The sequence below is a fragment of the Mizuhopecten yessoensis genome, unplaced genomic scaffold, assembly GCF_002113885.1.
Source record: "Mizuhopecten yessoensis strain PY_sf001 unplaced genomic scaffold, ASM211388v2 scaffold716339, whole genome shotgun sequence".
Lineage (NCBI taxonomy): Eukaryota > Metazoa > Mollusca > Bivalvia > Pectinida > Pectinidae > Mizuhopecten > Mizuhopecten yessoensis.
The window spans coordinates 108,187-124,716 of record NW_018480067.1 but is presented as its reverse complement, the minus strand read 5'-3'; the positions used below and the strand labels follow the sequence as shown (position 1 = coordinate 124,716).

The 16,530-nt window shown below is 35.7% G+C and overlaps 1 protein-coding gene across 5 annotated transcripts; it reads left to right on the top strand.

The window, feature by feature from the left end:
• The first annotated feature begins 40 nt into the window (after positions 1–40).
• On the top strand, positions 41–16,248 carry LOC110443324 (glycosyltransferase-like domain-containing protein 1). Of its 5 annotated transcripts, XM_021487490.1 has the most exons (10): positions 41–125; positions 1,622–1,769; positions 2,058–2,242; positions 5,438–5,605; positions 6,480–6,920; positions 8,530–8,639; positions 11,601–11,745; positions 14,251–14,321; positions 14,765–14,856; positions 15,302–16,248. In XM_021487490.1, exons 3-10 carry the CDS (start codon positions 2,058–2,060, stop codon positions 15,377–15,379), a joined length of 1,290 nt encoding a protein of 429 aa, XP_021343165.1. In that variant the 5' UTR covers positions 41–125; positions 1,622–1,769; the 3' UTR covers positions 15,380–16,248. The 5 variants fall into 5 exon arrangements, with proteins under 5 accessions (XP_021343165.1, XP_021343163.1, XP_021343167.1 ...); XM_021487488.1 differs by lacking the exon at positions 1,622–1,769 and having other exon boundaries at positions 50–125; XM_021487492.1 differs by lacking the exons at positions 41–125; positions 1,622–1,769; positions 2,058–2,242 and adding an exon at positions 2,347–2,377 and having other exon boundaries at positions 15,302–16,247.
• The last annotated feature ends 282 nt before the right edge of the window (positions 16,249–16,530 follow it).

Here is a 16,530-nt window from a genome sequence, read left to right as displayed (position 1 = left end):
CATTTCTACGTCCGAGATGCATATTATAAATTTAGAGCCTAAACGGAAGAAGACACTCCGTAACAGGATACAGTACATGTATATATATATCTACAATGGAAGCTTTTAAACGTCTCTCTTCAGTGGTAACAATTGTTAATATTCTTGTTTTGATTAATTTAGTTTATGTGCTCTGTAATAACGAATATGTCTTAACGTTGCTGGAACTAACGTAGATTTGTATTGCACAGTGGCGGATCCAGAGACCTATCTGGGGGGGTTCCAAATTTCCTGGGGGGTTTCCATGTTGGAAAAATTGAGGAAAATGGTAAAATATATGATTTTTAAAGAAAATTCTCAGGGTGGGGGGGTTTCCTGAAGCCCAAAAAACCCCTCTGGATCCGCCACTGTTGCAATTAATCATTTAATGATTTCAGGTTTGTTATATCTACAAGTCCAGTACACTCTGCCGATGGACTGGAGCTGTCAAGACCCACATGTACATTTGTATAATCATAGGTGTTTGAAATTCTGACTGTAAATTGAGATAAAAATCAATTAAAAAAAATAATGGAATTACTATATAAAAAAGAATAGTAATACCCTTATTTTTTATATGATTTTTATCTCAATTTACAGTCAGAATTTCAAACACCTATATATGGTATAATCAGTTATAATAGCTCTTTCAGATACTTTAGATAATATTATAAATATCATATAGTGAATGAATATTGACACGAGTCTGTATAGAGAGTGTAAGTAGTTATTTATATGAATGTATGATTGAGTGTATGAATTGAATACAATAATATAAATAGCTTATTAATTACATGTATATATATAATCGATATCATATATACATGTATAACTATAATATATATAATATCATACATGTTATGATGATGTACTTACACCATCATGGAGAAGATTGATATAGGCCTAGCCTGTTATCTTATCCATTTATATATATTTATTTATATATATAATAAAATTTGTTAAAACGAAACCAGGAAAATAATAGCTCTCTGAAAAAGGTCTTTTGAGCAATTTTCATGTGTTTTTCATTTTTTAAGGAAAATGAAACAAAATCATTTTTAAAAGAAGATTTTATCATTAGGTTGATAACAAAAAACTTCAAATATAAGTCTAACCACAGTATTAGAGTATCTAAGTCTGTGGTCTAACAGTAACAGTTACAGTTCAGTATTCTTTTTAAAAAATAATGATGTAAAAAAATCAGAAATTTTACATTTATGAAAAATGAAAATAAACATCTAAATGTATGCTTTTTGTAGTCAACATTACCATAAACCTTATTGTTTTATGCGACTTTGCTTTAATTTAATGAAAATTGAAATCTTAGAAAATATAGCTTGAAACAGCTATAATTTTCAGGTGAAAATAGCTATATAGGTCTTTATAGCATAGCTCAACCGACAGAGTGTACTGGACCTGATCTAACCCTTTATACGAGTTCTTCAAGAAGTAAACAAAACATAGATAATCCATTCCAAAAATTGTCTGGTGTTCACACTATAACCTAGTCCAGTTCTGCTACATTTTTCGGCATCCTTTTTTTGATTGTATATAGGCTTTGCCCCCGAAGACGATCAAAGTATACTAATATATTTACAACCAGGTTCGAGTTTGTCACAGGCACCACTAGTGTAACAGGAAGCAGAGATATGCATCATGGGCAGACCTGGATTTAAAACCTGGGATCTCCAAACGCTATACAGGTCGACACTCTAACCGACTGAACTAACCAGTCACCAGCAATCACCCAGGTCAGGCTTACCCTGTTTACTATAGTACTGTGGCAGAATGTAATTGTACACTTGTACATGTGGGATTATGGACGCCTTCTAGTTCTGTGCTAGAGGGAATCGCCCTGTATACTGTATTTATATATATATATCACAAATTCATGTTTTAGAAGTTTCCAGGAATCTTCTAAGTGGAATATCAATTTAAATAATGTTTTGATAAAATCTCTATGCCTTTTCTACCAAATTTTCAAAATAATATTCGGTCAAAACAAGAATAATTTGGACTTACTAAACCACTTTTTTCAGATGGCAGATGAGATTTTGATGGTAGAACCATTTTATGGAGGCTCTCATCGGCAGCTGATTGACCTTCTGCATTCACACTTCACAGAATCTGTCAAAGTAACCATGACCGCAAAGAAATGGCACTGGAGGGCTCGTACATCCGCTCTTCATCTCAGTCAGGAGATACCGTACTCCAGTAACTATAGGTAAAGATATCTCAGTCAGGAGATACCGTACTGCAGTAACTATAGGTAAAGATATCTCAGTCAGGAGATACCGTACTCCAGTAACTATCGGTAAAGATATCTCAGTCAGGAGATACCGTACTCAAGCAACTATAGGTAAAGATATCTCAGTCAGAAGATACCGTACTCCAGTAACTATAGGTAAAGGTATCTCAGTCAGGAGATACTGTACTCCAGCAACTCAGGAGATACTGTACTCCAGTAACTACAGGTAAAGATATCTCAGTCAGGAGATACCGTACCCCAGTAACTATAGGTAAAGATATCTCAGTCAGAAGATACCGTACTCCAGTAACTATAGGTAAAAATATCTCAGTCAGGAGATACTGTACTCCAGTAACTATAGGTAAAGACATCTCAGTCAGGAGATACTGTACTCTTAGATAGGGGTGACTATTGCGGCCAATTTCACAATTGCAATATTATTGGTTAGATAACATTAAGCCGTAGTATGTTAACTATGTTTTAAATCACGAATTTCAAATGTAAATTAATGCTATCTAGGGTTTCTCTAAAACAACTTACTGCCTGGTTTATATGTTTCTATTTGTCAGTTGTCATTGTGTTTATAATTGATAAATACAGATCTAAAAATAATAAAAATCCACAAATGATTGAAACTTAAACTCGCTCTTTAGTTTTTATTTGTCCATCTTAGAATCAAGAGAATGAAACTTCTATAGAGCTTTGTCGCCTCTAGTTCAGTACTAGTATTGTTCATTGTTCAACATACAGTTTCCAGTTCTTCTTTAGAAAGATTAGCTTGTCCACATAGTCAGGTCTCAATGCGGACCTCTGAGCAGTTACAATGTCGCCCGCCGTGGAAAGATTGTCTGAATTCAGAGAGGGACCTCCCCTAAATCAGTGTAGCGACAAGCGATGCGGAACAAATGTAGTGATGACTCGGACATTTTCGGGGGAATTCCCAGACCGGAATATTTACATGTTTAAGGTTCCGAAAAGAGGATTTTAATAACTATTGAAACAATCGATATCTGACGGAACAATCGGCAATAAATATTGAATTTTAATATCCAATCGATGCATTGATATTGGGAAGGATTTATTGCAATCTATCGATATTTCGATGCATTGTTACACTCCTAGTACTCTAGTAACTATAGGTAAAGACATCTCAGTCAGGAGATACCGTACTCCAGTAACTATAGGTAAAGACATCTCAGTCAGGAGATACTGTACTCCAGTAACTATAGGAAAAGATATCTCAGTCAGGAGATACCATACTCCAGTAACTATAGGTAAAGACATCTCAGTCAGGAGATACCATACTCTAGTAACTATAGGTAAAGACATCTCAGTCAGGAGATACTGTACTCCAGTAACTATAGGTAAAGATATCTCAGTCAGGAGATACCGTGATCCAGTAACTATAGGTAAAGATATCTCAGTCAGAAGATACCGTACTCCAGTAACTATAGGTAAAGACATCTCCGTCAGGAGATACCATACTCTAGCAACTATAGGTAAAGACATCTCCGTCAGGAGATACCATACTCTAGCAACTATAGGTAAAGACATCTCAGTCAGGAGATACTGTACTCCAGCAACTATAGGTAAAGATATCTCAGTCAGGAGATACCGTACTCCAGTAACTAAAGGTTAAGATATCTCAGTCAGGAGATACCGTACTCTAGTAACTATAGGTAAAGATATATCACTCAGGAGATACCGTACTCTAGTAACTATAAGTAAAGATGTCTCAGTCAGGAGATACCATACTCCAGTAACTAAAGGTTAAGATATCTCTGTCAGGAGATACCGTACTCCAGTAACTATAGGTTAAGATATCTCAGTCAGGAGATACCGTACTCCAGTAACTATAGGTAAAGATATCTCAGTGAGGAGATACCATACTCCAGTAACTATAGGTAACGATATCTCAGTCAGGAGATACTGTACTCCAGTAACTATAGGTAAAGATATCTCAGTCAGGAGATACTGTACTCCAGTACCTATAGGTAAAGATATCTCAGTCAGGAGATACCGTACTCCAGCAACTATAGGTAAAGATATCTCAGTCAGCAGATTCCGTACTCCAGTAACTATAGGAAAAGATATCTCAGTCAGGAGATACTGTACTCCAGCAACTATAGGTAAAGATATCTCAGTCAGGAGATACCCTACTCCAGTAACTATAGGTATAAAGATAAAGCTCAGTCAGGAGATAATGTACTCCAGTAACTATAGGTAAAGATATCTCAGTCAGGAGATACTGTACTCCAGTAACTAAAGGTAAAGATATGTCAGTCAGGAGATACCATACTCAAGCAACTATAGGTAAATATATCTCAGTCAGGAGATACCGTACTCCTGTAACTATAGGTAAAGATATCTCTGTCAGGAGATACCGTACTCCAGCAACTATAGGTAAAGATATCTCAGTCAGGAGATACCGTACTCAAGTAACGATAGGTAAAGATATCTCAGTCAGGAGATACTGTACTCCAGTAACTAAAGGTAAAGATATGTCAGTCAGGAGATACCATACTCAAGCAACTATTGGTAAAGATATCTCAGTCAGGAGATACCGTACTCTAGTAACTATAAGTAAATATATCTCAGTCAGGAGATACCATACTCCAGTAACTATAGGTAAAGATATCTCAGTCAGAAGATACCGTACTCCAGTAACTATAGGTAAAGATATCTCAGACAGGAGATACCGTACTCTAGTAACTATAGGTAAAGATATATCAGTCAGGAGATACCGTACTCTAGTAACTATAGGTAAAGATATATCAGTCAGGAGATACCGTACTCTAGTAACTATAAGTAAATATATCTCAGTCAGGAGATACCATACTCCAGTAACTATAGGTAAAGATATCTCAGTCAGGAGATACCGTAAACATGTATTAACTTTTAACATTAATGTGTTTTGGTAATCACTTAAAATCCTGTAATTCATTTACATGTAGCTCACAGTTTAATTACAAAATTATCGGTCATTGTACGTGTGTATATAACTCCCAAATAGTCTGGTGAAGTTTAATACCCATACTGAAGTTTCCACCTGTACAAGATATATCTATATACATAATAGACTTTCCTGTCACATTTCTAGTCAAACGTTGATTATTCAATATATGTTTACTTTGTCACATCTCTAACACGTGATAATTATTATATTTCTAGGGTATTATTTGCAAGTAGTGTATTAAACTTGGCTGAGTTGGTAGCCCTGCGTCCAGATCTGTCTGGTCTGAGAAAAATTCTTTACTTCCATGAAAATCAGCTTGTCTACCCTGTCCAGAAAAAGATGCAGCGAGACTTTCAGTACCCCTATAATCAAATACTATCCTGGTGAGTATGTTATATAGCTATAAGTCCATTGCTTTATGTCAAAAGTTGTATGTTAATGATTAGATAGTGAAACCTTTTTACCTTCTTTTTATTTTAGAAAGGACTATGTATGGTTTGGGCCTGTTTTGGCTGCCAAATGCATCAAGATTCAAAACCTTAAAATGAACTTTGAAATGACTGTTTCTTTAATTTCGAATACTTCCCAAATACTATCATGAAAATATTTGTTTATATTTCTAATTATTGTTGCCATGGTAACAAGTTCAAATTTGCATAAATTAGAAAAAATTGAATACTCAGTGATATTTTGGATAATTTTTCTCCTAGAAACTATAGAGCGCATGCTTGAACAAACTTAATATCAATGGATAATGTGTAGGCACCTGTAATACATGTTTAGGAGAAATATAAAGTTTGTTCAAGAGTGCGCTCTATGGTAGCTAAGAGAAAAACTAGGTGAAGACCTGTCAAAATTGACTGAATAATCAAATTTCAATAATTTATGCAAATATGACCTGGGTACCATGGCAGCCAAAATTGAAAACACAAATAAATGTTTACATAATAGTACTGGGGAAATATTCAAAATTAGATAAACAGTCGTTTGAAAGTTCTATTGCAGATTTTTAATTTTGATGAATTTGGAGGCCGAAAAAGGCCCAAACCATACATAGTCCTTTATATTAGCTAGATATTTCTTAATAGTTATGCTGAGCAGTTGTCCTCATATAAATCATGGTTATGATGTGTAAAATAAATTCAAATGGGTTCTGTGTAAATGATTAAAGAGAATTTGTTTCTTTTGTAAACGAGGAAAAGAAATATGGTGTTTTAATTCAAACTCTTCCACCTGTATTTGTTTTATTTATTTCAGCTTAGTTGCTGATAAAGTTGTTTTTAACTCCCAGTTCAATATGGACAGTTTTTTATCATCCATAAATAAAACACTAAAAACAATTCCAGATTATCGACCAAAAGGTCTTCCGGAGAAGATTCGACCCAAGTGTCAGGTTTTATACTTTCCCTTAGACCTACCTCCAAGAGAAAAGTTTATTCACACTCATCAGAACAAACCAACTTTTACATCTATTGATGAGAGCAGAAAGGAAGAAGAGGAGAATTCATCATGTAATCCTGATGTAAAAACTAGGACTTGTTTAGGAGATAAGTTTGAGGATTGTGGCTCAAAGGACGTCAAGTGTGATATGCCTGTGCATTCTATTGAGGATGGAAATCCTTCTGATGAGAGGTCATGTCCACCAGATGCCAAGCGGCGGAAGACAGGACCTCTCCATATTGTTTGGGCACATAGATGGTAATGATGTTCAGTAGTGTAGCCAGATGTTATCAGACCCCACCCACTTCTATCATCAACACATTAAAATGATAAAATATTTTATATGGATGCTGATCTGGGACCTCAACACTGATACATGTATCATGATAGTGTCAAATTTTGTTAAGTACTTTTTTTTTTTTTTTCTCACTCTGCTTATTTTCCCACCATTATACACACGTGAGGTTCCTGTGTTCATTATTTCTGAATCATTATTACCCTAACTGCTTTTCAGGGAATCAGTCAATCATCTTCAATTCAAACCCAAATGATTTGCTATTGTGAGATGCTATATTGACAAATGTTTTCTCCTCTCTCTGTTTCTATATGTGAGACACAATGTGATGCATCTGTTTCCTCTATTGGTATTGATCATGTAAGATGCAGTATTATGCATTTATCCTCTATTAGTTTTTATGTGAGAAATCTTTCTCCTCAGTCCTCTATTGGTCTCTATGGGTTGGTGGTAAATGTTAAATCGCCATGAAATCAGCTGAATGACATCTCATTGAGGCATATATGTTATGTTACTTTTGATGAAGACAACATACTGTGAAATCAGATATTTTCGTAGGGCCAAAAGGACTTTGGGCGTTACGGGTCATTAAATTTTAGCCTCATAAAAAGTTTAAAAAATCAACTTGAATTTATTTCCCAATTTCTATCATAAACCTCATATTGGTTAATTGGGCTACCTTTTTTGGTGCAGATTTTTCTAATGTGCATGCATAGAGATGCCCTGCCATAGCAACAAAATTGTGTTGCTATGCAGAAATAGCCAAAATATGGTGAAATTTGACAGTTAACATGTAGAAATAAAAGCCTCCACATGGGACAAACAAAAAATCCTTTTCTAAGAATGAACACTGGTATGACAATGTTGAAGCATGTCAAGTATTTATTTGTTTGTTGCATACACAGGCTTTCAAACATTGAAGAGTGTTTAGTTGATTTCCTTCAAAATGGCCAATTTTCAACCAAATAGTGCACAACAGACAATATTCGCACATTTTATAATGAAAATGTGGGTTAATGTCTCTCTTTGTAATGCCATATCTCCTAAACCATTTGTCGAATGAAGTTGAAATTTCATATTTGCATACTTCATTAATATTCCAGATTACAAATTAAATATAACAACTAATTATAAATCCCTGATGAAGCCAGAAATTACCTTTATCGCCCCTAGTCTTTTCATGGTTTCCTAAAAGCTACCATTTTGGGGACCTATGAATTCGTGGATCAAGGTTATCCACAAAATCTATGAAACTAAAAAAACACACGAAAATTAGTGATTTCACAGTACATGATTATGTAATCACTAATTTTTTGTTTTTATTTTGTAATCTTAAAGATAACTTTAAAGATAAAGATACTCCATAGTATTTGTCTAGAAATTGTAGTGGTGAGATTTTAAGAACAATTCAAACACTACCAAAACTTGTACCTTGGTCCTATATGTTGTAATTCACTAGCAGTCAAAAAGGACATAATTGTATTAAAGTCAAAAGAAATTCAGTCTTTCCATAGGTTTGTGTAGATATGATCATTAACTTATATTAACTGCATTCTGATACTGTGTTTCTAGGGAGCATGACAAGGACCCAGAGACATTCTTCAATGCGCTGTTCCAGCTGCAGGAAGCAGGACTAAATTTCAGGGTTTCTGTGATGGGAGAACAGTTTACTGACAATCCAGGTGGGAAAACTCACTACTGCTATGTGTTTCAATTACATATACAGTCAAACCTATTTTCAAAGATCACCTTCAGGGCGTCCATAAAGTGGCCTCTTATGACAGGTGGTCTCTTAATACAGATTCAGTTAACATGTGTTTCACTTTAATGGGTATTTTTAAGAGTGGTATCTTAACACAGGTGATTTCCTATACAGATTCAGTTAACATGTGTTTCACTTTAATGGGTATTTTTAAGAGTGGTATATCTTAACACCGGTGATTTAACTATACAGATTGAGTTAACATGTGTTTCACAGGGGATTTCCTATACAGATTCAGTAAACATGTGTTTCACTATAACGGGGAATTTTAAGAGTGGTATATCTTAACACAGGTGATTTAACTATACAGATTCAGTTAACATGTGTTTCACAGGTGATTTCCTATACAGATTCAGTAAACATGTGTTTCACTATAACGGGTATTTTTAAGAGTGGTATATCTTAACACAGGTGATTTCCTATACAGATTCAGTTAACATGTGTTTCACTGTAATGAGCTGATGACAACTACAGGACGATCTAGGCCTCTTTGATCACATACGATCACAGGGCACTTCCAGGTCGATTGAGGCCTGTTTGATCACATATGATCATAGGGCACTTCCAGGTCGATCTAGGCCTGTTTGATCACATACGATCATAGGGCACTTCCAGGACGATCCAGGCCTATTTGATCACATACAATCATAGGGCACTTCCAGGTTGATCTAGGTCTCTTTGATCACATACGATCATAGTGCACTTCCAGGACGATCTAGGCCTATTTGATCACATACGATCATAGGGCACTTCCAGGACGATCTAGGCCTCTTTGATCACACACGATCATAGGGCACTTCCAGGATGATCTAGGCCTGTTTGATCACATACGATCATAGGGCACTTCCAGGACGATCTAGGCCTGTTTGATCACATACGATCATAGGGCACTTCCAGGTCGATCTAGGCCTAGTTGATCACATACGATCATAGGGCACTTCCAGGACGAGCCTGTTTGATCACATACGATCATAGGGCACTTCCAGAATTCAGCAAGTGTTTAAGCTACATATTTTTATGAAATCAACAAATAATAGACGATTATCTCACTTTTCGTAAAGAAAAAGCAGTGTCAGTTACAAATATATCTTTATTAAACACTCCTCTTTGTAAAACCATACCACTTGGACATTTAAATAGGGTCACCTTCGGGTTTTGACAGCTTAAAAAACATCAGAAAAACAGGTTTTCTGTTTATGTCATGTTCGGGTTAATAAATAGTTTTGTTTAAACCTACATCATAAAAGGATTAACTAAATATACATGACAACATAAATAATTTCCATGATTTTATTTATGAATGAATGCCTTTGTTCTGTGCCTGAACTACATCAATGTAATACTAAATAGGAACGTCAATAAACTATATGAATGATGTGCATACGTAGTAAGTCGTAGTTATTAGGGCCCCTTATCGGAGATACGGGTGCCCTTTAGTAATCACTCTGTCTGTCTGTCTGTCTGTCTGTCTGTCTGTCTGTCCGTCCACAAATTTTGTTCCTGGCTGATAACTTTGGTATTTATTGACCGATGTACATGAAACTTGATCAAGATGTTCAGTTCACAAACATACACATTGAGGTAAAAAGTCAAGATCAAAGGTCAAGGTCATTAGGTTCAAAGGTCAAGGTCAAATTTTACATCTTTTCACTGATGAACATTTTGTTATGACATTATGAAGCAAAGTTGATCAGAATTAAACAAGGAGTCAACTGACAAAAGGTCAAGGTCATTGGGCCAGGGGTCAAGGTCAAATTTTGTATCTTTTCACTGGTAAACCAATTCGCTATGACATTATGGAGCTAAGTTGTTGGGAATTAAACAGAAAACATACTGAGGTAAAAAGTCGATGTCAAAGGTCAAGGTCATTAGATTCAAAGGTCGAGGTCAAATTTTGCATTCACTGATGAATATTTTGTTATGACATGATGAAGCAAAATTGATCAGAATTAAACAAGGAGTCAACTGACCAAAGGTCAAGGTCATTGGGTCAAAGGTCAAGGTTTAATTTTGTATCTTTGCACTGGTGAACATTTCGCTATGACACTTTGGAGCAATGTAGCTCAGAATTAAACAAGGAGTCAATTGACCAAAGGTCAAGGTCACTGTGTCAAAGGTGAAGGTTAAATTTTGTACCTTTTCCCTGATGAACATTTTATTATGACACTATGAAGCAATGTTGTTCAGAACTTAATACTGAGTCAACTGACCTTAGGTCCAGGTTACGGGGTCCAAAGGGTCAAGGTCAAGTTTTGTATTTTTCACTAATGAACATTTTGTTATGATATTAAGAAGCAAAGTTGGTCAGAATTAAAGAATAAGTCAACTGACCAAAGATCAGGGTCACTGGGTTAATGGTCAAGGTCATTTGGGTCCAAAGGTCAAAGACAAAGTGGATCTCTGACTTTGACCCTGGCTCATGATGGAGGAGGTATAAAAGGTGAAATAAAACAAATCAAAGCTAACAAATGAGTATTGCTCCGGTATTTACATTTCTGTTCGCCCAGCAAATATAGAGGTGGAAGGAAACAAGACTCACATCATAGTACATGAAAAATGTATATTTTGCTTCCTTGTGATTCTTTTTGAAGTCCAAATATCAAACGTCAAGCTCAGCTTTATGGGCAGATTGCTTCTTGATGATTATGGGGGTTATATTGCCTAAAGACGGGGCCCTTACTGACCTGTCAGTGTTCTAGTTCCCCCTGACTACACTTCTGACAAATGAGAAATGATTTGAAGCGAAATTTACTGTATAAACTTTGATACAAATTCAATGGGAATTATGTAGTATATTGGTAAAAGAAACACCTAGCTTAAGATGGTTAACATGTGACTGTTATAATTTACATGTAAATGTGATTTTAATTTTTGTTTTTAGAGATATTTTCTGTCGCTAAGGAACGCCTGGCATCACACATTGTAGCTTGGGGATACCAGGAGAAGAAGGAAGATTTTTACAGAATATTGTCAGAGGCTGATGTGGCAGTGTCAACAGCTTTGCACGAGTTCTATGGTGTTTCTATGTAAGATCCATTGTCTTCGTTTTCTGAGTCCTAACATTATATATATTGACAGAATCTGCTTTTGTCTCGCTGCCACTAAGTAGCGGAAGCGTGACTAAGATGTTGCTTTTCTGGCGACGGCAACGTCAACATAAAGTTTTTGCATTTAAGTTAGTTTCACTGAAAGTATAAGTGCCAGACCAACCTAACTCAGATCATAGATGCATCTAATTAGGTACTACATCTCAACCCATGCATCAAATGCTGGATGCAGCATAACTTTCATGGTCCATTGACTTTGTCAGCATCTCCATCAACATTAAGTTTTCGCATTTAAGTTAATTTCTCTGAAATTGCAAGTGCTAGACCAACCAAACTTGACATCTGCATTGATGGTCAAAGCAGTGCACAGGCGAGAAAAATCAATCTGAATGGCATGTTTGAGGACCATTTCTACACACAGGCGAGACAAATCAATCTGAATGGCTTTTTTGAGGACCATTTCTTCACACAGGCGAGACAAATCAATATGCATGGCTTGTTTGAGGACCATTACTACACACAGGCGTGACAAATCAATATGAAAGGCTTGTTTGAGGACCATTTCTTCACACAGGCGAGACAAATCAATATTAATGGCTTGTTTTAGGACCATTTCTACACACAGGTGAGACAAATCAATCTGAATGGCTTGTTTGGGGACCATTTCTACACACAGGGGAGGAAAATCAATCTGAATGGCTTTTTTGGGGACCATTTCTACACACAGGCGCGACAAATCAATCTGAATGGCTTGTTTGGGGACCATTTCTACACACAGGCAAGACAAATGAATCTGAATGGCTTGTTTGAGGACCATTTCTACACACAGGCGTGACAAATCAATATGAATGGCTTGTTTGAGGACCATTTCTACACACAGGCGAGACAAATCAATATGAATGGCTTGTTTGAGGACCATTTCTACACTACATTACACATGTAATTGACAAAATCTCTGTTTTTTTGGACCAGTATATTGTTCAGAATGTATTGACAGAATTCATATCTTGAGGACCAGTATTATACAATAGATATTGACAAAATCACTGAAAAAATCCATTTTACTACTGTTTTATTCTGATGACTAATAAAATAGAAAAAAAAATAGCAAATAGACCAATACTTATTTTACTATTCATATCGCTATTTATATCAGGTTACCATGAAATGATAATCTGAATTATTTTAAAACATGTTTTGAAAATATTGTTGTCGTAAAAGTAGGCCTAGGGATTCATTGCAATCAAATTTATTTTGAAACAATAATAATCCTCAAATTTCAAAATAATATAAACTTCATAAAGAATATACATGTACTTACTGGAGGGATGCTTGCTCATTTCGAAAATACAAAAATGTTCATGTACATGTATTTAGTATTTATAAACTGTGTATGTTCATAGTTATATAAGAAGACTTTTAGCCAAACTAAGTGTTCTATATGTATCACTAATAAATAACAAAAGAAGACAATCTTCTCCTGAATCCAGGCTACCATATCTATATTCACGTGAGCAGTGCTAACTAGGCCCCTTTCGGGTATCCGGTTCAACCAGTTGAAACGGTTGAACCTGTATAGAAAACGACTGTAGATTGAGGGGTCAAGACGTGCCTGACTGAAACTAAAATGCTGACTATTGCTAGTTTGCGTTATTACTTTCTAAAACATTGGCAAGCCAGATGTAGTTTTTAAGATACGTTATGTAATTCAGTGGAAAGAAGGGCATAATATTCTTAATACATAGTTACTTATTCTTCGAAACTTTGCATTTTTAGCTCTGCTTATAGAACGGTCCAAGTACGTTAGTTTATCGTGGAATATCTCTGCGTCACCTGTACCGTTTCAACCGGGATATGTGAATGTAACCCTGTTTTCTTCTGCCGTTCTTAAATGACCATAGCTGTTGATAGGACGTTAAACAATACTAAACCAAACCAAACCAATCCAATCTTCTGCCTGCTAGGCACACCATCATCAGAGCACAGTAATTTGATGATTGCCATGGTTATTTAACCTGTCCATCATTTACCATCACCATGCAGCAATCACCAGATATGTTATCTGATCCAACACTAGTCAGCAGAAGTATGAGGAGTTGCTTCTCTCCTTTTCTTATTTACTGTGCTTATATTATCATCAGAGGACTTCTGTGTACCACTAGGTATACTCCTGAAATCTAGAAGATGAATCTACACATTCTTTGACACATATTGGATGTTGGTTCTTTCCCCAGCATCATGAACATGGCACCATTATAATTACCACCTCCCTTATTGGTAGTATTTAGGCCCTGATCCTGGCAATCGTTTGTCTCCTAGTTTGGTGACAGTGGATGGAATGTTTTAGTATTTGCTAAAAGTTGATCGTAGCACAAACAAACATGTGATTGCACCTTTAGAATTTGACATTTGTACTCCTCTGTATATACACTCTGTTAGATTTAGGTAAATATGATATTAAATGGACTCTCATTTTTCAAACAGGCTGGAGGCTGTGTACTTTGGTTGTTATCCACTCTGTCCAAACAGGCTTGTATATCCAGAGATATTCCCTAGTAAGTACAGAACAGGGGCTGGAGGGGTGGGGCCCAAATGGGATTATAGGTAAAAAATCTTCATCAGACTCAGATGTTTCACTGTTCTTGGATAGAAAGGTCCCTACCTAAATTACCATTACCTAAATTGTAAATTTCATTATCCCCCAGGTCATCTGCTCTCCCTTGGGGAGAGGGTGTAATTCTCAATAGCAAAATAATTTATTTGAATAGTTTTTAAAGTTCTTATCCTTTGTTGACATGACAAGTATTGTATTTCACTTTGTTTACATGTTGTTTTCCATATTTTGTACATCTAAACAATGAAATTGAGCTACAAGTACCTATAATATAACTCAGGTGACCGCTAAAGCCCTTGGACCTCTTGTTAACCATGCCACTGCTCAAAAGAGATTACTATGGCAAAACGTATACTTAATTTGTTTTATAATAATTCTATTTAGAGACTTACCTGTTCAACACACCAGCTCAGTTATTGAAGAAATTAAAGAGAATGTGTACAGTACCTGATGAAACAAGGCGTCACTCCATACAGGTAAGTACTACAAAACGGGTTATGTACTGATGAGAACAGCGCCTTTATTTATGAAACTTTTGTCATGCTCCAGCATGGATTCTGTGCTCTAACCAGCTTCAGTGGAACTCTTAGTTAAGCAATATAGTAGCACAGTCAAAAAGTCAAGTATAAACCATGGAAACAATATTTGCCTTTAGTCTCTCCTAATTTCTTCAAAATCATTGACAAAATTTGAATTTTCATTAATTTATCACCAGAACAAGAAATTGGGCTAGAGCACAGAACATGGATCTGAGCATGGTAAATATGTGCCCAGGTGTCATCTCGTCAAGAAAATATTTTGTATTGTAAATAGTAATAATTTAAAAAGAAATAAAAAACGACAGCTGAACTGTTTACACCATGTGTTTCTTGCATTTGTTTTCCTACGACAGATACTATACCCCTATTTTATATATTACAGGTGCCAATGGACAGGTACCTGTGGCAGAACTGTGCTGAAGACTTCTATGCCTTATTTAAAGTGAATCAGAGACAGTAGGAATTAGGACAGACATAAAAAAAGAATCAATGTTGGTGTTGAATGTACAATAGATTAAAAGATAGAATCTATATGTAATGGAAAGTTATTCATTGAGGATTTTTGGGCTCCTGCCCTTCATCTTGATGAAGATCGAGAGTACCTTTCTACAAGTTTTTTAAAGATCTGTTTCTCTTAGGTGACATTTTAAAGTTATTGCTATATAATGGTTTGGTTGAATCCCATATATATTTCAAGAGTATGGAAGAATTTTCTAATATTTTTTACGAGTGTGACGAATGAGTGAAAATTTGTATATTCTACTATAATTATTTTTTCTTTGTTTTCATAACAAATACTCTTATCTGATCGGTGGAATATTAATTTCTTTATTTTATGAAAGAAATAGAAATAAGCCACTCCCACCAGAACTACTTTCGCTGTCGGAAACTTCAAAAGAAAATTATCAAAGAACTCCGGTGCCCTTTGATCTTTGGTAGATTCCGTTGGATTTACAGAAGTTTACATGTCACAATATGTATTGAATAATAACAAATTATGAAACTAAAATTTTAAAATTGGGGAAAAAATACCTGTAACTATTATAACAATAAAAAAAAAAGATGTTTATCAATATTTTGATATTGTTTGCTTTCTAACCAATGAGTTATCAACAATGGCAGACATACCATACTTTGATTTAGGAAAAAACGACGAAATATTGAATTTTGATGGAGTTAATGAGGCTGAACAACAGTTGATGGAAAATGAAGACCCAAACAATGTTTTGGTTAATTATTTGAAATCAATCTGCCTATGTCAACGCCGTCATTGCCGGCACAATCCAAGGCCCAAATGGCAAAAGCCATAGATATGTTTGTTTGTTTGTTTGTTTCTGTTTTACGTCCTATTAACAGCTATGGTCATTTAAGAACGTGCCAGGTTTTTGTGGTGGAGGAAAGCCAGAGTTCCCAGAGAAAAACCACCGACCTAGGGCCAGTACCTGGCGACTGCCCCCACGTAGGCCTCGAACCTGCGACCCAGTGGTGGAGGGCTAGTGGTAGCAGAATGCCATAGATATAAAAAAAAAGAACACAACCTGTAGCCGGGCCCCAACATCTTCGCTAGCCATGTGTTCGCTTCGTATACAGTCACTTAAGGAGCGAAGTGTA

Bases quoted from the DNA above. Each gene is read 5' to 3' on its own strand.
- LOC110443324 (XM_021487488.1), top strand. From the start codon at position 96: ATGGAAGCTTTTAAACGTCTCTCTTCAGTG. The intron at 8,640-11,600 runs GTGGGAAAACTC...TTTTGTTTTTAG, and splicing joins ACAGTTTACTGACAATCCAG to AGATATTTTCTGTCGCTAAG. The intron at 11,746-14,250 runs GTAAGATCCATT...TTTTTCAAACAG, and splicing joins GAGTTCTATGGTGTTTCTAT to GCTGGAGGCTGTGTACTTTG.